Raw genomic sequence first — 22,899 nt, forward strand, 5'->3', positions numbered from 1 at the left:
CAATATATGATCCTTTGGGTATTTCTGTTTGAAAAAAACATACTATATATGTTTATATACTATAAAATTAAAGTCCTGTGCAGCAGTCTGGATTTTTTTACGTTTCAATATAACGGTAAATTAAGAGGTAATGAATGTGAGGGAAGAGGGTTTTAATAATCAGGCTGGAAGCAACAGGAGAGCATTAATTAAAGAGGACTCGCTGAATGAGGCTGCACGTGTACAGAAGGACACAAACACACAGTGAAGCACAATAGCTCATTTAGCACAGCAGCGTCACGATGCAGGTCATCCAAACGCGGCGACCAGTTGAACAGAAGTTACACGCAGATAAATGGGAAAAGGGTGGAATGAAGGTATGTCTCCAACAAGAACATTTTCCAGAAGGTTCGAGCAACAGCTATCAGGCTGTAGACAAATATTACATCAAAATGTAAATGATATTAATCAAATTTGTATGTGAGTTTTATCAAATAAGCAGCTATGCAGCATTGCTGCCCGTTGACACACAACGCAGCTGAGCTTTTGTCTCGATCTCACAGGCAAAGCCATCTGGCCACAATCATATCCACAGGGCAACTTGACCACAAATAGAAAGAAATGCCCCTGTGCTGAGGCATAATGGCACATGAAGTACATAAGAAAACATACAGGGGCAGATGAGGCTTAGTGAGCCATTAAATTGAACAATTTTCTAAAACCTGGAGGGAGAAATGTGGTTAGTTTGGTCGTCAAAATGGAGTAGAGTTAGAGAGAAGATGCTGCACCCGAACTCTTTCATCCAAGACATGAAACAGGAAGCCAGAGTACCAAGAGAAAACCCACTGAAGCAGAGGAAAACATGCAAACTCCACCAATCTATCCCTGCTCTAAACCGTTTCATTTAACTCAGGGTTGTGAGCTGCTGGAGCTGATCTGTAGTGGTTGTAAAAGCAGAGTGAAGTGAAGAAGCCAGAAGGTCCAGTTTGGGTTGAACTTGGGAGACTTTCTGTGTGTTATCTCCACGTGACTCTGAAATTGTCCATAGATGTGATGATGAGCGTGTGTGGTTGTCTGTCTCTCTTTGTTGGCCTAGCGATAGACACAATACAGCAACCTTACTTAAAAAAAACTGTCTAATTCAACTGTAAGGTTTAACACACACTAACAAACACTGCCAGTTACATCAAAGATGATTTGGGTACATATTTCTGTTTTAATGAGAGTTTAGTGTTAAGTTGTAGCTTTACTTTGTTTCACTGGTGGCACCTGTCAATCAACTCTGATCATTCCAGATGGACCAGAGCAGCTTGTAGAAATAAATGAGGATTTCTTTATTCTCATAATGAAAACAATTTTGGTAAATTAGCCTGAAAACCAGTTTGAATCCGAACGAAAAAAGAAGTTCTCATTGATCAGACTTTTGTTATACTCTATATCACATCTTTTCCCCATACTGATAACATATGTGTGCTGTATTTAAATATAGCCCATGGTCAGCGGGGTTAATTATGATAAACTTCCCTCTATGTGCTTTGCTTCATTTAACACAATTAGCAGTGATGAACATATGTTTTGAATGAGAAATGAATCCAGAGTGATTATAACTGTCATCAAAATGAAAACCATGTACAGAGGACAGGACTCATGTGGAAGGCATGATTAGATGTTTGTTTCCATCTTTCCAAAAGCTTGAAAGACACAAAACGTAGGCATGCCGAAATGTATTCTTCTTCCCCCGAGGGTAATATCTGTTCCAGACATGTATGTTTCTGCATGAAGTGTCACTGTAATGTACTGTAACTTCACACAGCCTTTTTTTTCTCGAAAAGTCTTTTTTTTTTTACACCCGGAGGTGTGAAATTATGAGTCTGTACCAGTGCCTGTCGCAGCAGACTAGATAATCTGATCGACACAATCAACAGTTTGGAAACTCTCCTTTCAATTCTACAGGGGTGACTGCAAACACTACTCTGTGTGTGTGTGTGTGTGTGTGTGTGTGTGTGTGTGTGTGTGTGTGTGTGTGTGTGTGTGTGTTTGTGTGTGTGTTAGGACGGGGAAATCCACAGCAAATATTCCCAGTGCAGAGCTCCGCTCTGCTGCCCAGCACACCAGCCCCCAAGGGCACCGCCATGTATGAGTGCATATATTAAAAGTGTGAGTTGAGAGTGGTTCACACTGTTCCCAGGGGCTTTTCGAGGTTACACACTGCTGCCTAAACTAACAAGGCAGGCAGAGTCACAGTCTGTGAGACGACGCCACTCCCGATGGGAAATCCAGGAGGATAACGACTCCGATTCGCTCCAACAGAACAAACTCAGACAAACTGGAGAAAAGCCTGGTTTTCTTCTCACTCTCGCAGGCATTGCATAGGCACTAATTGGACACCAAGGACAGCTGAAGGTGATTCACATTAGTCATGCATTGCCATGTGCGACTGATCCATGAGCCGCTCCCACTCAAGTTTACGCAAGCTAAATGTCATCAGCTTAGAAGCAGATAAGCTCTGTGGCGCCACAGGAGGCAAAGCACTTTTGTTTCAGCTCAGGCTTTTGATATTTTCTAACGCTTTCCCCGCTGGAGAAATGAGATGAACCGATAGAAGAAACACGGGTGTGACAGGTGTTTTACTGGCGTCATACTAATGAATAAGCGAAGAGGAGACGTCAACATGTTTTGCAGATAACCCTGTGTCAAGTTGCTCCGTGCATGCAATGAGTCTGAAATAATATTCAAGATAGGAGTACAAAGAATTGGTCTTGAAATCATTTTGGGGGAGTTGCTTTTTAAGAACGGCGCATACCCCTCTGGGGTGGGTCAGTAAGATTCAGTGTTGCAAGATCTGAGGGTCAGAAGGTTGACTTTTTTTTTTTTTTTAATGTTTGCAAAGAAGTCATTATTATAGCAATGTACCAGCTTGACTTTGATTGTGTGTTGGATCCAGTTTTGAATTCGTTAGGGAGCAGGAAGGGCTTTAAGGTATAGAAACTAGCTCTATGGGGCAAGTGGCAATGTGGAGACCTCTGGAAAAGAGAACAGCCAAAGAACTAGTCAAAACGCACATTTAAATAAGTGTGTTGTCTGTAGGCCCACATGGAAAGGAGATTAAATACAACCATATCTCTATAATATGAGTTTAGCAAAAAGTTTATGTGATCAAACAGTTTGAAACAGTTATGTATCAATGACAAACAAATATTTTAAATCCAAGGGATTTATCATAGGAAATATTTTGCTTTTTTATTGCATATGGATTTCAAAATCCATTATAATATATATCGTGAAACACATCAAGACTCAAGGAGGTGTGGAAGTAGGATGGGCTGGACGACTCAATGTGGAGTAACTTTGGTTGGTGTTTCACTGTTTAACATGTTAGCACAAAAAAGGGGGAAAATATGGGAAAAGTAGCCCATCATATTTACTGCAAATTTCTGAAAGGTTCAGGTCTGCAACACTTCGTAGGCTGAGCTTTGTTAAACTAAATGAGCAACCCTTCATTTACTGCACTGTCACTCATGTTTCAGCTTCTTTTTTTTGTCATGAAGATTTAAGTAAAATACTTTTTAGCCGTTTTGCGGCATTTTCCCCCTTTTCTATTTCATACTATGTATTGGGAAAATCACTAAAGTTGCAGAAAAGTGTCATGCATTTCTTGAAAAAGAACAATGACCTTCAATATCAGGATAGATTTTGATACTGTTGATCATCCGTCTCATGCACAATCACACTTGATATATTTAGAAGTCGTGAAAAAATGCATTTGTCAAAGATAAATATCTGTTCAGCGAGTAGTTCATTAGTCACCTGATGTTCCACTCAGTGTTCTCGTCACCATCTTTTACTGTAAATGAACTGGTTGTTAAACATCGCAAACATGACGACGCCTCAATCAGCTGAATGTACGATACATACGAGTGTTTATCAAAATAGAAACTCTTATGGGAATGGCCTCGACTAATCAAGAGGAATGGTACGTACAGTTAACCAATCAAGACCAACAGGCATGAAAAAGACCACATTCTATTGTAGCAAAGAAAACCTCAGGAGAACTGGTCTTTGAAAGAGGGTTTTCAGATATTTTCACCAATGTCTTTGTTCCTCTATAGTTTTACCTGTAGAACCTGAGGGAGAGGAATGACGGACAGATGACGCTCTCCTTGTGGAGCGCTGTGGCTGCCTGGAATAACAACCAGAGCTCCGCTCACACTATTTTTCACACTCGAGCGGTGCGCTCCCTCTTAGACACCTCCTCCTCCTCTCTCTTCGTGAAAAGGTCCTGTACTCTTGATTTGCATGCTGTGGCATCATTGGTTGCTTACATGACAGACTTTAATAGGCTGGCCCTCTTCCGATTGGTTGCAGTCGCAGAGGGGGACTGGAGGCTGTCTCACCAAAACAGGCATAAAAGGCAGCGTGTGTTGCAGACAAGAGTAAAGCGCTCAATAAGCAACTCTAAACCAACAGAGGTTTCCTCTTTCATAAAGCTGCTTAAAGTGCAGGCAGGTGAAGACTCTTATTTTCACAGGCAACAGAGAGGTAGAAGTCCACAGCAAGTGGTGAGAAGAAGTGTGTGAACACTTTCTGGAACATTTCTGATCGGTCAAAGACAGAAAAAAAGGTAAAAGATGTCTTTGGAGGTAAAGGAGAAGACCCAGGTGCGCTTGGTGTTTCTCGGGGCAGCAGGAGTAGGCAAGACAGCCCTAATCAGACGCTTTCTCCAGGACACATTCGAGCCCAAACATCGGCGCACGGTGGAGGAGCTGCACAGCAAAGAGTACGACATCGGCGGGGTCAAGGTCACCGTGGAGATCCTGGACACCAGCGGCAGCTACTCCTTCCCCGCCATGCGTAAGCTCTCCATCCAAAACAGCGACGCCTTCGCTCTGGTGTACGCCGTGGATGACCCCGAGTCACTGGAGGCTGTCAAGAGTCTCAGAGACGAGATCCTGGAGATCAAGGAAGACAAGTACACGCCGATCGTAGTGGTGGGGAACAAAATGGACCGGGAGGAGGAGCGTCAGGTGTCCAACGAGGACGTGCTGTCCACCGTAGAGATGGATTGGAACAACAGTTACCTGGAGGCGTCGGCCAAGGAGAACTCCAACGTGGTGGAGGTGTTCAAGGAGCTCCTGCAGCAGGCGAACCTTCCCAGCCGTCTCAGCCCTGCCCTGCGCAGACGCAGGGAGACCTTCCCCAAAGACACCGACTTCAGGCCACCCATGAACAAAACCAACAGCTGTATTCTTTCATAGTGGGAGACAAAGGAAGGGAAGACGTGCTCCGACTTAACAAGGGTCACGGTGGGTGAGACAAACGAAGGGCTTGTTGTGCAACACAGTGCTGCCAGATGAAGAAGAAGCTTGGACTTCAATAATTTAAGTGAAGCGCTGCCTGATCGACATTCTGGACCAACAAAGACACTTTACTTGTTCACAACTGAGAAGAAGAAAGAGACTGAAGTTTGGACAGACCACATTGTGATAACTATGAATCTGTACTGCTGAGGAATACGATTCATTAGTCGTTTACTTGATGTAATGTTGTTGCTGCTTATTTGGTAAACATACTGCTGGTATTTGTAGATAGAAGTACAACGTTTAACCTTGAAACTGTTCAATCGCATCAGAAAATCTGGACTCCTGCAAACAGACTGTTTGCTGGGAGGAAATGTGTGTTTTTATGTTGTGTTTGTGCAAAAGTGTTGGTTCCTATTATTTTGTAATTGACCTGAAGCACATCAACATGTTTACATTTTTTTTCCAAGTTACTTGCAAATTACCATTGAGGATGATGATACAGGAAGAAAAGAGTGGTGAAATGCAAATAGACTGTAAATGCACTTTTGATTTTGAAACAGCCATTTGAAATGTTTTACAATGTTTGTTTTCTTTTTTCCTTTTTTTTATCTTGACATACTTGTACAAATATTGTTTTACTATTTATTTGACACGTCATTGGAATGTGAATCTAAATGTGTAATAAAAGGTAAAAGCACAATTAAACCTGTGTTAATCTGTTTGTTGTGTCTGAGATTACAGATTATGCTGCCAGGAAAAAAAACATCACATGAATTATTAAAAGGGATTGAGATACTATATGAGGCATTCAGATTATATGAAATATGTATTGTTAAATTATTAAAATTAGAACAGTAAAAAAAAAATACAAGATATGAAGTAAATGAGTGAGCAAATGGACCATATATAAGATTTAGCTCAACATTAAATTATACAAAGATACCCAATGCTTTTTTTTTTTTTTAATGAAAGAAGGTAAATCATTAGCACACCATAACCCAAAAAGTCATGCATTTTTAAAGATGAATTTCAGTGCATCTTTCTCCATGAAAACACACATTTTATAACTTTTTAGAGCAAAAACATATTTACATTAATAGATTTATAAATCTATCCCCCCAAAAAAACAAAAAAAAACTGGGTGTTTAAAACTGTGATTCTACAATAGAACGCAGCAGAGCTTCTACATACTTGTATAAAACTAATACAGAAATAAAAATGATTGGTTTTGGTACGACCATGATGTGTCTCAGCACAGCTCTGTATAACAGTCATTACAATAATAAGCCATCAGGTATTATGTGGCTTTAATAGCAATCATTTTATCATTCTAAGTGCCTCAAACCAACCAACGATTATGCACAGTGACCTGAAATCTTCTTAACTCAAGAGTATGGGCACACACTTTTAGATCTGTGTTGTCCTCTGCTGGTAGAAACCACACATTGCATCCACCAACATCAGAGACAACTCAGTGCATGCATGTCAAATGAGAACTGTTCAACTTGGTGCTTCATCTCGGGGTCCTCAATGCTGGTTTTAAAGTTTTGGAAAGGAGTGCTGATGGCAATAGTCATAATCAGAAGAGTCTGGAACATATATATTGACCTACTGTAAGAACCATTAACAGCCTTTTCTTAATATTTATAGCAGACTGGGGTAAATCATTTTCCTAAAGGGCAAAAATGTTAAAAACATTAGATTGGCTACAGTTTCCCCCTCTGCTTCTCTCAAGTTCTTGTATTTGTTGTTCAATTTTCATGACTCAACTGTACAGTGGAGAAAACTAATCAGTTTTTTACAAACTAAGCAAACGCCTGGTGTCTTTGACTCCACTATAAGATACCCAGAGCTTGTTAAAAAATGGCTTTCCACATCAATACTCCTTCAGCACAATATTGCATTGCCAACTAACACAGTAGACAGCTACACCCATGAAAATAAAGCAGGCCCCATTAAATGTACTGTTTACATCACACCTCCATTTTATTTTAATAAGAATGTTTCACTCAACTGTTGCAAGTCAGTCAGTGACCATTAAATGTTAATGTTCAGGTCAAATTTAGAAAATTTATAGTCCACAACTCAGAAAAATCATATTGCAGGCAATTTTTTCTTTACATAACATGAAATGAATAACTGAATGAAAGTGAGCGTGACATGAGCTAACAAGGCAGTATAAGCACTGTTGAGAGGCCGGAGGCGACGGCAGTCAAAGTAAAGCAAACTGAGCTTCCCTTGATAATCACAACATCTGAATACTAAATAGTTGAGCAGCACTCGCGGTTTCATCAGTTGACAAAATGGATCACCTTGTAGTTCCTGAAACAGATGGGCTCAGTTCCCTTAAACGCAACCTGGGGAATGGAGATAGTTGTAGTGCTCAGGTCCGAACACCAGCCCAACTCCCCCACACGCCACACTCCATCAGATTAGACTGCACCAAGTTTCCTGTTTTAATTTGAGGAAGTGGCCGGCTTAACGTTTGCAGGCAGTTCCTCTTTCACTCCACATTTAAACATTCTTGCGAGCTAACTCGATCATTTCTGAAAGGACGGAGACCTTGACGCTTCACAGTCTTGCAGGTGTGTGGACTTGTCAAACATTCTACTTTGTCATAGACCGAATGAGGATTTAATTTTGTCTTCCAGTCATTTTACACAGACTACCTTCAGTTTTAGAATGACTTCTATTAGCTCTAAAGGAATGTAGTTGCAGTGAAGGTGGCCATGAAGAGTTTTGACTCATTTTCTCAGATGTCTCTGCCCCTGGACTTGGTCAAAGCTCCTCAGCAGTTTAACGCACCTCTGAGGCGTTTAGAACAAGTTCAGGGTCCTGGATATGAACACCGAACGGTTTTTAAACGCTGTAAAGAAACGTGCGTGTAATGTCGGACCAAAAACTGGATTTGGCTGCATTCAGGTAAATAGTTAAGTTGCTCGGGGTTTTGTACCTCTATGCACGGGCAAAAATAACTAGATTTTGTCATGTGCCTATATTTAACCGAAGACAGTCAGTCATGGGTCAGTGAGTAAAACACTTTTTCCCCCCTCAGATGTCTCTCAAGGAAGAAAAAGTAACTTTCGAAAGTCAGAACTCAAATGTCACTGAAGATAATAGGTCAACCTTTGTGGATTTAAGTTGACACACAATCTTATTATCTTCAGTGGCATTAGGCTTTTTTTAATCTCCTATTGTGTATTATTTTTCATTTGCTGCCTAATTCATGTGAAAGACATCAACAAACCTTCGACCCTGACCTGATCTGCTTCTCATTGCCTGACAAACATGAAGTAATACCCAAAAGCACTGTTTGCAGCTGGATGGTACGTGACATTTGACGCTTCACGAAGCACGCCACCTAATGTGACTGAAACCGCTACTGAAAGATCTTCTCAAAGTTCCAGAAATGTCTTCACACATCCACTGCAAAAGGCAAATACATATCCAACAATGCCAGCAGTTGCATTAAGCCATTTGAGTTCTTAAAACATCATATCAAACCCGCACTTCAAAATAAATAAATGACTGAACCGTGTTCACCCCCAAGAAGAACAGCTTTATTTACTGTGGCTGCACATGATACATTGTTGGTGCCATTCAGGTTTTCATCTGATAAGGAAGCATAGTAGGGATGCATTAGTGAAGTGAAACCATTGTATTGTGTGCACAATGGAGTAGTAAACCAACATCCAAGTTGCTCCATACAAAACTCAGAGAACATAGCAAGGTACTACCAACAGGTCCATAAGGAAAAAAGAAGAAGAACTGAGGCTCAAAGCACAAACTGGGAAAATACTTGATTCTTGGTCCTCGGCATATGTGCTTGGAAAAGTTTGCTGGAATTAAAGTGTGTGTGTGTGTGTATGTTTGTTGCCTCAGTCATCCACAGCAATGTTGCGGAACAGATAGGCCATGGACTCCCCGTTATGGATGCGCCGGATCGCCTCGGCCAGGATCATACTGACATCCACAGTTTTGATCTTTGGACACTGCAGCTTCTGCACCTCGTGAGGAACCGTGTTGGTCACCACAACCTGAAGGCAAAACAGCATTACGTTACTGCCGCCTGTGTCCACAAACACCAAATCAACTGAACGACTACTGTTTCTGCACACAGTTTAATAAGCATTTTAATGTTTCTGCCCTTTTTAATCCTTTAAATTCAAATCCAAGTGGAACAGCTGGTCTCACTTTTTGGCCACGCCTGTCACTCTGCTCTGGACTCTCTCAGTCCATATGAAGTTATAAAGATATAAAGCTAAAGAAGAACCTACACTCTTGATTTAGGCCACGTCCACACGAGCCAAAATGATATTTTTTCCAACCCGGGGTGCTCCAAAAAAATTCCATCCACATGTCACTATGAACACGGCTCAACACGAGGCCTCGGGGCATGTAGTACATATGCCAGGCCTTTACGGGCGCTGTGACTCACAAAATACACCAAAAATACAGAAGAAGACACGAAGCACATAGAAATTTTGAAGTAGACTCCTGCTCATAGACTTTTATATAACTCACGAGTTATATAGGTCTATGGCCTTGCTCTGGCTAGTATCAGTAGCTTCTGCAGCTGAACTGGAGCATGTCTAAACTATCAAAGAGGTGTTTCCGCTCTTCTGTCCTCACATGTATTTCAACAAGGGAGTCACACAGTGTATGAAAAACAAACCTACCAGTTACACATGACTTTACCTCATCAATAGCCGATTCCTCTATTAGTCTCGGTCCGTCTGCAGACAGCAGCCCGTGTGTTGCCATGATGTAGATTTTGTAGGCTCCCCTCTCCTTCAAGATTTCTGCCGCAGCAATAAAGTCCTCCACATCATCGATGATATCATCCTGGGAAAGTGATCACAAGCAGAACAAACTAAATATTTTGGCTGACACTACAGAGGGCGCAACAATGAATTCAGCTTCCCAAGCTATCAAAACACTAAAGATGTGAGGCTCTGCTGTGAGAGTACCGTAATTTCCAGACTACAAGCCGCGACTTTTTTCCACACGCTTTGAACCCTGCGGCTTATATAATGTCGCGGCTAATTTATGGATTTGTACAGCTTAACGGCTTCATGCTGCCAGATTCTCTTTCCGCATGTTTAGAGCGCCTCTGCTTCTCCAAAACTTTCCCTAAAAGTGATATATCTGCTCTTCGTGACCTCGTCTTGTGCTGCTTTCTGTGGTCCGGAACTCCAGCAGCTGACAGCTGTGAGTGATGCGTTCAGGTGCATCACGTAAAGCTGCCCTGCTGGACTCCGTGGCTGAGAATCACAATCAGCAAATAACCGCTAAACTTTATTAATTGATTTGTGTGTGTATGTGTGTGTGTGTGTGTGTGTGTTTCTCGCAACAGGCAGACGACACGCGCGCACACACACAGCACTGTGTGCAGTCATTTGCAGCAGTTTGAAAGACAGGTTTATATTCAGGTGCGCTCAATAGTCCGGAAAATACGGTATATCATATTTGATAAACAGAGTATGAAAGCCACAATCTCAAAAATGTATTTAAAAAAATGAACTTGAACTTCACCTCAATACTCAACTACGGGAAGTAAAACTCTTTTCGGTTTCACCCCAAAATTTCAAGTCGTATTATACACGGTGCAAAACTCATTTTTCATCATTTGGAAGGAGTTTATATTCTTTAAGAGGATCTGAAATCTTACAATGATGATAGCGATTCTGCCGCCGACATCTCCAACAACTGTGATCGGTGGCTTCTCCTTTGCCATCATTACTGAAAGAGAGACAGAATAACCAGGTTTACTTTGAGGAAAAGAATGGACCGTTTGTCTTTTAACCCCAATCCATAGTGGCTCATTGGAACAAAGGAAAAGTTGAGGAAGATTCGGTGAGGAGGGATTCGGTTAAAACCTGCAAACATCATGCAAGACGGCTCCAAACCAACAAGCTTCCAGCTACCAGAGCATCAACTCAGTGACTGCAGGGCCGGTCATCAAGTTTGACATTTTGGCAAAATATGTCATCAATTTGCTTCGAATCCACATTAGTTATATATCAATTATATGGTGCAATAGCACCGAGCTGCCTTTGGCGCTAATGGTAGACAAAACAAACAAGCTGGTGCAGAGCCACCTTTATTAAAGCAGACCAGGATCAACCATTACTTGTAATCGAATGAGACGCCTCCATGGCGGCTTACAAACTATATTGTTTATATATAAAAAAAATAAAATAAAAAAAAAGAAATTAAAGAAAAAAGGCTAGATTTCAAGTAATAATTAATCCAAGTCAAAAACCCACCACATCTGACCTGGAGGGAGCGCAACAAGGAAGAACTGACCATGCCAAAAAACAGACGTCAGAAATCCTCCAGCTAAGCTTCTCTGTGTGTGTGTGGTGGGGAGGGGGAACACACGTTCAAAATGATTAGTTACCTGGAATGTCAATCACATCTAGGACACACCTCCATTTTGATTTTTTTTTTTCTCTTCCCAAGAAATATTTGATCAAATAACTCTCAAACAATTTTCTTCACATCATGATTCAGAATAAGCACCTCGAGCAAAATGCAATAACAGGAACAGCAACAGAATAAATGCAAAAATCAAGATAATGAAGTAAGGATAGGATTTGCTTAGCATGATTCTGTTCATGTTAAGCAATAATCAACTACCATTTTTTAACTTCATACTCATTATTCCCCATCCGGAAGATTTGACAATCAGAAGTTTCTCACTCCAGGAACAAACCTTCATTCCACACAGATCAAAATCATTTCAGCTGAGAGGGTGTGAGACTGAAGGCTTCCAGCAATATTCAACACATCAAAACATCACACAGTTCTGATTCAAATTTGACTCAAGGTCACAAATTAGGACCGCACTGCGAGCTCATTTATAAAACCACAATGAAGATTTATTCACCTTTTGATTTTGTCAAAAATCAATGTCAACACAGACTGCTATCACACATTAACCACAATAGTAACTTATATAAAAAAACAAATGTTTGATGTGTTGAATGCACAACAAAATAATTTCTGCATCCATTTTTTTAAAAGTAACAAAGAGAACACAGAGAAAATTTACTACAGCGCCAAACTTTCTAGGCTAGTTGCAAAATGTGCGAGGAGTTGATCAATATTCGGAACTGCAATGATTTACCTGGAGCAAAAAGCCAAGAATATAACAGGCAGGCAGCACTGCTGCAGTGAGGAGATATGCGCAGGCAGCGTATTGAAATTCTTTACTTTTTCACAGCATTTAGATTCATGGAAGGGAAATAACTTGGGTTCGCTGTATTAACCCGTTTTAAATACAGCGCTTTAAAATATTACGAGGTTAATATCATGAGGCATATGAGGCCGTTTTTGTGCCACTGTGGTGCTGTAGCAATTACAAGTTAAGTGTCCTCAGATTCAGTGAGCAAAACACGAGCCGAAAGTAATTTCCTTCCGTTATACGTCCTTTTAAGTTGAAGCTACAATTATCTCTCACAGGACTCTTGTATTGTGGAAGCCTCCAGTGACTCACTGTCATTCCATGCAACGACACGTAAACAATCAACAGGAGGTATGGATAGATTCAGGCATTGTGATCATACTTGGGAGCTCTATCCCAGGGAATGGGACATGCCTGTGGCCTGTGGAAAAAGATCGGATGGTACAACTAGAATTAGGCAGAGAAAACACATGTTTACAGAGCAACCGCTTTGATTGCTTCTCTCTTTTGTTTACACCCCAGAGCTGCGGGGCTCAGAGGTGTCGGGCCAACCATGATTTTTACATTTTATATTTCATTTGATTGATGCATGTGTGAAGGCACTGGCAGATGGCTGGATGGCCACGATTCAGCACCTGCTAGGAGGGGGTGAGGAATGAGGAAGATGGTGCTTTTAACTCGAGACAGAACAGGTGGGATGGGAAAATAAATCCGGGTGAGGAAAGGAAAAAAAAAAATACAAAGAGGGCAGCGTCAGTTACTGCCCGCAGTATTTCACAGTCAGCTCTAACAACGCCCAAATCAGGCCGACATATAACTAGTGGAGAAAACGCTTGTGTGTTATTGTGGCCTCAGACACAATACACTGTGTTTATCTTTTTTTTTTTTTTTTTTTTAACTATGCAGATAAACACAAAGTCATTAGATGCCTGTAATCTAAGTGATACAGTTTCTTGACTCTGGGACCTTCGGAGTAGATGGCAGGGCATTTTCAGAAAAGGGTTAAAAATAAACAACACGGCTGAAAAACGGATCTTACTGATTTCCTCAAGAAAAGTCCCAAGTACTTATGAAATAATTAGTTAACAGACTTTCAAGCGATTAAACTAATCAAGCTGCATAGGAATAAACATAAATGTTTATATATTCGCTAACTATCACACATTAGAGTATTTGTTGTCTTCAAGTACGAACCACACAAAGCTGGGAGTTTATATCATTATATGTAGTTATATTTCTGACCTCTGAACATGATATGGAAAATAAAACTCTGCAGTTTGACTACAAGTCTGAATGAAAAAAGAACAAGCTGACCTGACAGCCAGATTGTAAAGTCAGATTGTACAAAATGATTAAATGTGACCTCACTGTAGTTTTACATGGGAGGTTTCTTGGCTGTCATGCATGAAACGAAGTACGAGGAACTCAAACACGCAGAGGACATTCCTGATGTCCTACGTGATTATGGCACCAGACTGACTCTCTAAAGCGTCAGAGCAGAGAACGAGCCAATTCCTTTGTAGTGAAGCTCCAAAGATCTGAACATGCCCATTCAAGGCAACACACGAAAGTCAAACATCAGGGATAGAAACTCGGATCAACTTCTTTTGTTGCTTTATGGTTGTTTGTCTTACATGGCAGCTCCAGCCCGGTGTGTCCTGTGGTGGTGCGGGACAAAGGTGGGGATTGTCGACCGTCCGCCATGTCCGACTCGGAGCAGTTTGCCTCCCCGTGCATCACTGCCAGTCCAAGTCGCAGCCTCTCGGCATACGACTGTGCTCTGAGGGAGACCAGCACGCAGACACACAGGAGTCAAGAGAAACTGACAAAAACGAGACGCACAAATACACAGGCAAAACAGAGCAGAGAGAAGTTTGCACAGGAGAGTAAACACATAAAGAGTGACAAGCATAGCTTATATGGAAATGCACATACATCTTCTACGCCACTGACTACAAGTCAAGACAGGGCACACCCATGTTTTACTCTACGCACACCAACAGTTTAGAATTGGACAACGCTACAGGACCCAAACAGATGAAGGGAGAACATGCAAACTAAGAGGGAGGCTCTGCTGGCCAGCAAGTCGAAATCAGGAAACAGAGCTGCAAGACGTCAGAGCGAACAGAGCCGCCGCCCTCTTGTACTATCAGACTTAGTCCATACATCTCAGGGAATAATCATTAACCAAAACCCATTCACAGGTTAAGACTTATCTGGCTAATTACCTTTTAGCAGCGGAAGGGGACTTTGCAACAATTATGGCATTTCTGTAATCTGGGATCTGAGGAGAAAGATACATTGTGTTGTCATTGCTGGAATATTAAAGTAACTCTAAACTGCAGAAAATGAATTCACACAGAAAGTCTCTGAGTCATTAGTATGAAAAGTCTTTCATCCCAATGTCGCTGTATTGAAAAGATAGAGGAAATTAAAGTAGGTACAATTAGGCTATACTCCCATTCGAGATCGCACAGCAGACTATAGATATGGTTGCCTTTCTATATTTTACAGAGGAAGAACTTTCTGACACAACCTCAGCATCACAGAGCCTAACCTCTTCTTGAATATACTGGATGAGGAAGGGCGAAGCTCTCAGGTTGTCGACAGGAAAGGTGAAGAAGCCCTGGATTTCCTTCTGATGCAGGTCCATGGTGATGATGTGCGTCAGCCCTGGAAATACACGTGCATGACACAAGTACATTAGTCAGCTCACCGCTCAAACTAAATTATTCTGACATAAATTGTGCCACTAAATAATTGTGCGCGAGATGAGAAGAGAAATGACTAAATAATCTGGTGAAAATCTGAAGTAAAACATTAGATGTGATTCACAATAAAGACAAGAATCCATGCAAAAGTTTTGAAGTGCAGTTAACACTTGCTTATGGAGGGTTTGCAAATTGTGCAAACCTTACAGTAGTAGTACTGATGACAGGCGAAAGTGCAACAAGTTAAGGCGACTATGTTCAACTTTCACATCCCAGGACCCAAAATGAAACAAAACTAGGTCAACTGTGAAGCACATCTGGTATTCTTTGATTCGGCCTTCAGACTTTAGCCTTCCATTATGTTTCGATGGTAAATATGAATCTACAAGATTGTATTTACCAGCTTTAGCTAACATAGAGGCCAGCAGCTTGCAGACAATGGAGCCTCTCTTTCTCATCTTGCACTGCTTGCTGTAGGGAAAGTAGGGGATGACGCCGATGATGTTCTTGGCGCATGACGTCTTCAGGGCATAAGCCATGACCAGCAGCTCCATGATGGCTGTGTTGACATCTCTGACCAACAAAAACATGATATGAAATGTCATCAACTGCAAAAGACTTCCATGAGACTTAAATCAGTGGCTTTTGAAAAGACATTAAAGTCAAGTTGAAAGGGAAATTGGTCTTTTTTTTTTTTCCATTTGTTTGAAAGATTTTCATCAAACGATTTTTTATGTTACTAGTCTCCACATCCGCAGTTGGAACAGCAGACACTGGCAGCTTGTTGAAACCTGAAATACCATACAAGCAGGTGAGTGGCCTGAAGGTTTGTTCACACTGAACTGTGATGAATTCAGTTATTTGCTGGGACTGACACACTTAATGAAACAAAACTGGTTTAATAAAAAAAAAAAAAAAGATATGCATCTGAGGCGCCGCAAATATGCCGATGCGTTTTGAAGTGTTCAACTGCTGCCACAATAACATAAATATATTACACTACCACACCTACCGGCATTACAATAGCTAATAAAAAATTGAGCTTTGATAAAACTTAGACTGCTCGTCTAAGTGGACTTTCCTAAGCAGTAGTTGGTTTTCACACAATGTTAAGATTTATAAAGGGCTGAGCAAGTTAACATGTTAATGCAACACATTGATAAATTGATGTTAACAGTTATTGTATTGCATGTGGACACTGTTGTTTTTTAAAATGTCTATTGCTCACTGGCTCCAAACAAACCATAGGACCCATGAGGGATGATAGATATCTTTATTGTCATCGTAACAAGTACAATGAACTGTAAAAAGTGTAAAACCCACTAAAAGCACTCTAACATCCACTGAAGACACTCAACAAAAGTAGGAAAACACAAACAGACACCCGTCACTCAGTCGATCAGGCATTCAGTTATTGTGTCATTGCACTGATCCCTTATTAAACATACAAGTCAAATGTGTCATTCTGTGTTGAGTGTGGCGACTGCGTTTTATGCCTCGTCTCAACCCTTAAGAACATTTGGTGCGTATCAAAGATACAGCATTTTAAAGCCGTGTTAAGAACGACATCCGGCACCTGTAGCCGATGGACACCGCATGTTTGAACCGCTCAGTCAGGTGACGGTCAAGCTTCCAGCGTTAGAAGCAAGTCAGACTCCACAACCACTACAAGCACCAGGGAGCAGGGACATTGTTGAAAATCCTGAAAAACGGCACTAAAGAGGTCGAGATAATGGAGCTTCTATTGCTTTGTTGTGAGGTGATTAATATCTGGATTTGGTTTACCCAAGAGATGCCGAATTCTGCTCTCGAGCGGTTCGCTGACTAGTTTCACGGTAAGTATACAGAAAGTAAATCAGCCCTTTTTTTTTGCTGACATCTGCTCCTTGTTGCTCAAACTAAAAAGCATGAACCAACTAACTTATTTATAACAAAAGGTAATAACAAAGTCATATCTTACAATCTTTGAAGTTCTTTAAATTAAAAGTGCAATGTCATCAAGTTCAATGACTATAGCAATATACATTTTGTTCACCTTGGAATTGTCTGAATGATAAAAATATCTTGTCCACGGACCGACTCTTTCACGTCCACTCGAGTTTCTGAAAAAGAAAAGATAAAAATACAATAAATGAGCAACATTTAATTCAGGATAGCCTGTGAAAATGACGTTTCTGGGTCTTACCACTGTTTGACTCTTGGTAAACCACAGACTTTCCCAACTCCACACCCAGCCTCCTGCAAATAAAGAAAAAATAAAGTGTAACAAAGTCTTGAAAGAGGAAAAAAAGAACACACATTATACATTCCACTTAAAGTACATGTATGCTTGTGTCTGTAATAAAACCCTTTAACTATGGATATTTTGCCCTGGTGACAACTAAAAGTTGACTTTATCTTAAAGAGTGAAGGCTGCTGTTGTAGGTTTGGATTACCAGAAGACCATATTGACCAGTGAGCTTCTCTCCTCTCTTCACCCACAATAACAAGTCATATCATCATTGTATGTATCTGTGCTCTCTCATCTCCGCCTTTCCTATTCTACCTTCCTGCAGGATTTCAGACTGTAATCTCTGTCTCCTGATCCATCATGTCTGTTTAGCCTCCTGTCTTATACCGTCTGTCGTATTCTTTTCTCTCCATGCGCCGACTCTAACCCGTGCAAACAGAAAACCACAACCCTTGAGTCCTTGTGCTGATGGGTTTCTAGTAAAACTGATTACTCTATCTTTCTGCAGTCACCTAAGCTTTTTTTTGATTGTCCGTGCAATCACCAACTATATATTTTGTAACGCCATCTGTGAAGTGGGAGTGACAAGTTCATTATTTGATAAAAAAAAAAAACTAAAATACAAGACTCAAAAGCATTTTTCATACTTGCAAAATGCATGCAGGTTGAGTTTTGGAGCTGCGATTTGCTTTTTGACATTAAACCTTAAAATAATGGGCATTTATCACACATTTATCTGGCGCTTTATAAAATTAAACATTGCATTAGGTATGTTAAATGTACATGTGAATGTATCAACGTGAATAAAAATCAAAGTGTTGGGTAACACCATTGAAAGTCACGCTACTCCTGCATGTACACAGAGCAGTCTGCCTGGAACAGGACCAGGTTTTTCCAAACATGTGCCAGAAGTCAGCGCCACATCTTGACCTAGCGGTCGAATGTCATTTAACAAGACAAACGGAAGCTTAAACTGTGAAGTTTCATGCCCTGTTATGTGGTTCTGCCCTGGAAAGACTGCCTGGGGCATGTTCAAAAGGGGAAAACTACAAATAACAGAAAAAGTAAGAAGGGCTAAGTGGAATATAATTACCGTCTATCACATCTGACAGTGAACAAGCACAGACGTATCATACACAGCTGGATATCTGAGGTTGAAAACTATGTTGTGATTTTTCCAAGCTGAACAGCCACATGGCAGTGCCAATTGCAGAGCGCTATCTTGAATGCTCTTTAAAGTGCACCACAGACGAGAGGACTTGGCTCGGTGTCAGTTTGAGGCTCTGCCAGCGCAGTCAACAGGGATCCCACGAAACAAGAAAGACCTCCCTGCCTTTCATGACTCATGTTGTTTACGTCCACAAGCCTCATTTCAGATGGTACCATCATCCATTACAACCACAGCACATTAGAGACCGACCTATAAAAAGTAACAAAACACAGGCAGCACCAACCTTCAGTGGTTTTTTTTTTTTTTCAGTCGATACCACCGTCCTAAAGTGTTTAAAATGTGTCAGAGTCAGTAATAGAGGCATTCAGACTCGCACTCACGAGCCCAGTCAACACAAGTTTGACAGAGTAAACAGTGTGTACAGTACTCATTAACATTTTCTGTGTGGTCATGCTAACAGCATGACCTTTGCACCAGAATCAAACTCGCCTTGGGACCGCAGTGGCCACATAATCTCTCCGATAATGTCCTGCATCGTTGCCAAACAATGATATCTGAGAAAGCTAAGCTCATTTTTGTCACTGTATTACAAAAAATGGCTGCAGAATTCAATGAGAGAGGTTTTTTATTTACCGTTTTGTATTTGCCAACGCTGACCTTCCAGACTAGGTGATCACATTTAAAAGTGACACAACACACTTTCAACTAATAGATTAGATTGCAATGGAATCAAGTTATTGTTTTACACTGGATTCAACTTTATATCCCTGTTGCCCATCCAATTACAATAAAGGCATTGTATTTTATAACCAAAAAGTGTTCAATGCCCTGAACTGTTTAAATGGTTCATGACTCATCTCAGAACTCATGTCAATAACATCCAGCATGCTGGATCTGCACCCTATTTTCTCTGTAGACTGAAGGGCCTCTCCAGTGTGCTCTCCCTTCATCACAACCACTCCTACCATGACAGGTTACAGGACTCTCCCACATCACATGACACACAACCAGATCAGTAATTATCCAATAAAACAAACCTTTCATCTTCACCGCATTGTGTTAAGCCCACTCTCTTGATGTGGTCACAACTTTAAAGAACTACAAGAGCAAGCTTCTTATCAGTTTCAATAGTATTACTGTAATGTTGAATATTACTTTGGTGAACATTCAAGACGATTTCTTTATGATTGAAAATGTGACAAAGAAAGATAACAAGTGACAGAAACATACATGTTTTCACTAAACAAGGGTTGGGGGATATTGCTTTGGAAACAATTCATTTATTGTCAATATGCAGGGTTTAAGTAATTTCATTGAAAACAGGGTTGTTTAGGAAGATTCGAGGAGGGTGTTGGGAGAATAAAACAATAAGAGAGAATAATGGGACTGGAGTCTGCATTTCTTATAAATGTAAATTTGATACACATGACACTGCTATTGAGTTTTTTTTTCAATAAGATATACTCAGAAGATTGTTTATTTTGTTGCAATGTGGTAGAGTTCCATTTCAATGACGTAGATCTATTTATGAGAACTGTTTCAATGCATACAATATAGTATTGCAAGTGTGTTTGGAGTTTCTTTGTTTCGTGTGTGAGATTTTCTCGGTTATCTGTAAAGCACAAAGTAAAGAAACAAGTACACTGCACCCTCATTTTTGCACTTGTATATGTGCCATATAACTTTTACAGTGATGCATAACAGTGCACTGCACAATCACGCCAGTCCTTCATGGTCAGAGGTGTGGTGCCACATTTCAGGATACTAGTTGCATGGTGTTTGCACAGCCTCATTTCGACCCAAAACACAAAACACACCCAAACCCAGGTGACCTGCAGCTGTGACGCACGTGTGTTGTCCATTTACTGCCATTACAGACGAATGACATAAAGCAGAATTACAGTTCTATTATTTGGAATTGGATGCCACTTACTCTGTGATCTTCTTGGCCAGCTCGGTGCAGGCGGTGGTGGAGTTGGCAGAAAAGACACGGTATCCTCCTCTTGAAATATTCATCTTGGTGAAACCATAGGACAGCTTCGCAGGCTGGGAGTTTGAGACCAAAGACCTGTGACCTCCAAAACGCCTAATGGGCATATTGCTTTTGGAAATCGGTGTAGTTTGTTGTTTTCCCCCACACAAAAACTGCTGAAAATGTCTCCTTTATATAACGTGAAGAAAAAAGAAAAGAAAAAAAAAGCACCGAGAGAAAAAACAATCTAAATTCACACTATTATGCGTTTGGACTCAGACCACAGAGGCGAATCGTAAAGTAGGAACAAACCACAGAGTGAAAAGTGAAAAAACAAAGAGCACATGCTCGTGGGAGTCCGACGAGTGTCGGTCAGCGACCACCGTCAAACAACCGAGCGGAGACACGAGCTGCTTCCAAGCGCATCCGGGACACACGCACCGCTTTCTAACAACGTGAAGGAAAATCGTAAAGAAGGCCAGAAGTTGCGGCCCTGTACAGTCACAGTGTGCCAAAGTCAAACACCCCGCTGGAGGATTCAAACGCGGTGTATAATATGAAGTTTGTGCTGTCCCAGCAGGGAGAAGAAAATCGCAAACAGCACACGCTCACTGGATGGACGGTGCAGTGATTGGCGTTCAGGATGAGCCAATCAGAGGCCGGATTGAAACAACAGGAGGCGTGTCTGACGGTTGGTTTCGACCAATCAGCACCGACGTTTTATGTGGCCTCAATTTAATGCGCAACGACTAAAATAAAGAGTGCGTGCGCGTCTCTCGCGCTGAGCTGCAGTTTTTAACTCTTTGTTTGTTATTAAAATCAGATGATTCAACGCTACTATGGATTCCAAAGTGAAACTGCAAGCACCGTTGAGACACAAGGCAATTCACAGTGCTTTAAGAGGAAATACATTAAAAGAAGGTGGTCAAAAGATTAAAATTATTTTGAAAAAAAAACAAAAAAAAACGAAGAATAAAGTTAAAACTATTTTGTGATAAAGATAAATAAAATCAGTTCAATAATTTTTTTTTAATGAAAGCGTGAGCAAATTATAGTGTTTTAAGTCTTGATTTAAAAGAAGTGAGCAGTCCTCAGCTGCTCAGGGATTTATTATTCACTGATTACATCTCATTTGGATATTTCCAATAATTTCCAATAATAGCGCAATATGCTTTTAAAAGGTTATTGAAGTATGAGTTGTAGTCTCAGCCTTAACATCATTGTGGTCTAAAAATGTGACTGTTTAGATATTTGATGCATTCAAGTATCTTTCTTTCCTCCCTTAGTGCAAAATGTTTCAATGAGTGACTAAAATTAGTTTTAAAAAGGACCCACACGTACTTTGTAAGGCTTTCTATTGAATAACAGGGAAATGCCTTTAAATAGGCTTGGGTGAGGACCTTATATATGAACTAAAATTCAAAGTTTGTTTGAAATGCTTCTGTATTTTATTTTGTTGTAAATACTGGTGATTATGACACACTCTTTGGCAAGGTAATTTGAAACTTCCATTCCACATTTAAAAGGTTTCTGACCCTAGCTCACATAAAAGCTTTCCTTTATAGTTTTGAAATTCTACTTTCTGAAATGAAATAAGTTCTACCCTTCTACCCTTCACTTTATGGTTATTTACCAGGATTTCTTCTCAAAAGTTTTTAAGAACAAGACATGCAAGTCATACATACCTTAAATGGATATTTCCTAAGTACTTTTAAAAACAGCTTGCTGTGATCCAGATGGTTATAACTGCAAGCACCGTCGACCCTCAAGTCAAACATTGGCAGTTGTGCAAATGATCTTTTACTGTACAAACTTCAACCAGGGGCGGAGAGGACTCTGATTGGCCACTTTGTGTAATGTTGACAGCCGTTATTGTGGTATTCAAAGGTAATAAATCTCACAACTGGGTGAGATTTCAACATGAAGTGTAGGACTCTACTTGTACTTGATGTGACTTTGAGGACATTTGTGTTTGTTCTTCATTGTTAAAAACTCAAATAATAAGTCTTTAACTACTATGTGATCATTTTAGAATAGTGTTGTTCTTGTTATTACTTATGACAGTAGAAAAGGACATTCATGCTCTTGAGTTTAAGATAAGCTCTCCAAGCTCAAAACGATTCCATTTATGAGATGTGCAAGGAGATGATCATAATGAAACTACACAAACTGCTCTTAGTTTAATTTTCACTATATGAAGCATCATTTTTTTAGGCTGATGCACACACTCTGCAGGTGCATCTAAAAAATCAACAAGAATAGAAGTATTTAAGTAACTTTTTCACATTATTTCATTGAAATTGGGAAACTACTACAACTAAATACTTCAAGCCTTTTAGTTTTAGCT

The 22,899-nt window shown here is 40.5% G+C and overlaps 2 protein-coding genes across 8 annotated transcripts; one reads left to right on the top strand and one right to left on the bottom strand.

Moving 5' to 3' along the window:
* The first annotated feature begins 4,408 nt into the window (after nucleotides 1-4,408).
* LOC308110069 (GTP-binding protein Rhes-like) lies at nucleotides 4,409-7,520 on the top strand. Its single transcript, XM_080464123.1, has one exon. The coding sequence runs from the start codon at nucleotides 4,608-4,610 to the stop codon at nucleotides 5,232-5,234; it is 627 nt and encodes a 208-aa protein (XP_080320249.1). The 5' UTR covers nucleotides 4,409-4,607; the 3' UTR covers nucleotides 5,235-7,520.
* Nucleotides 7,521-8,812: 1,292 nt separating this feature from the next.
* LOC308109676 (phosphoribosyl pyrophosphate synthase-associated protein 1-like) lies at nucleotides 8,813-22,361 on the bottom strand. Of its 7 annotated transcripts, none has more exons than XM_080463426.1 (12): nucleotides 22,238-22,361; nucleotides 20,514-20,666; nucleotides 17,365-17,417; nucleotides 17,215-17,281; nucleotides 15,580-15,752; nucleotides 15,026-15,141; nucleotides 14,697-14,752; nucleotides 14,103-14,248; nucleotides 12,851-12,889; nucleotides 10,951-11,021; nucleotides 9,978-10,124; nucleotides 8,820-9,316 (listed from the first exon to the last, which is right to left on the bottom strand). In XM_080463426.1, exons 2-12 carry the CDS (start codon nucleotides 20,594-20,596, stop codon nucleotides 9,158-9,160), a joined length of 1,110 nt encoding a protein of 369 aa, XP_080319552.1. In that variant the 5' UTR covers nucleotides 20,597-20,666; nucleotides 22,238-22,361; the 3' UTR covers nucleotides 8,820-9,157. The 7 variants fall into 7 exon arrangements, with proteins under 7 accessions (XP_080319550.1, XP_080319552.1, XP_080319553.1 ...); XM_080463427.1 differs by having other exon boundaries at nucleotides 20,514-20,648; nucleotides 22,238-22,324; XM_080463428.1 differs by lacking the exon at nucleotides 12,851-12,889 and having other exon boundaries at nucleotides 22,238-22,342.
* Between the last annotated feature and the right edge of the window lie 538 nt (nucleotides 22,362-22,899).

Source organism: Lipophrys pholis, assembly GCF_963383615.2.
Source record: "Lipophrys pholis genome assembly, chromosome: 5".
NCBI classification, from domain to species: domain Eukaryota; kingdom Metazoa; phylum Chordata; class Actinopteri; order Blenniiformes; family Blenniidae; genus Lipophrys; species Lipophrys pholis.

Excerpts from the sequence above, each read along its gene's own strand:
- LOC308110069 (XM_080464123.1), top strand. The coding sequence starts at position 4,608 with ATGTCTTTGGAGGTAAAGGAGAAGACCCAGGTGCGCTTGGTGTTTCTC.
- LOC308109676 (XM_080463423.1), bottom strand. The coding sequence starts at position 20,677 with ATGCCCATTAGGCGTTTTGGAGGTCACAGGTCTTTGGTCTCAAACTCC. Across the intron at positions 17,418-20,513 it reads CTGGCCAAGAAGATCACAGA|GAGGCTGGGTGTGGAGTTGG; the intron begins GTAAGTGGCATC and ends CTTTATTTGCAG. Across the intron at positions 14,249-14,696 it reads TCCCCTTCCGCTGCTAAAAG|AGCACAGTCGTATGCCGAGA; the intron begins GTAATTAGCCAG and ends GGTCTCCCTCAG.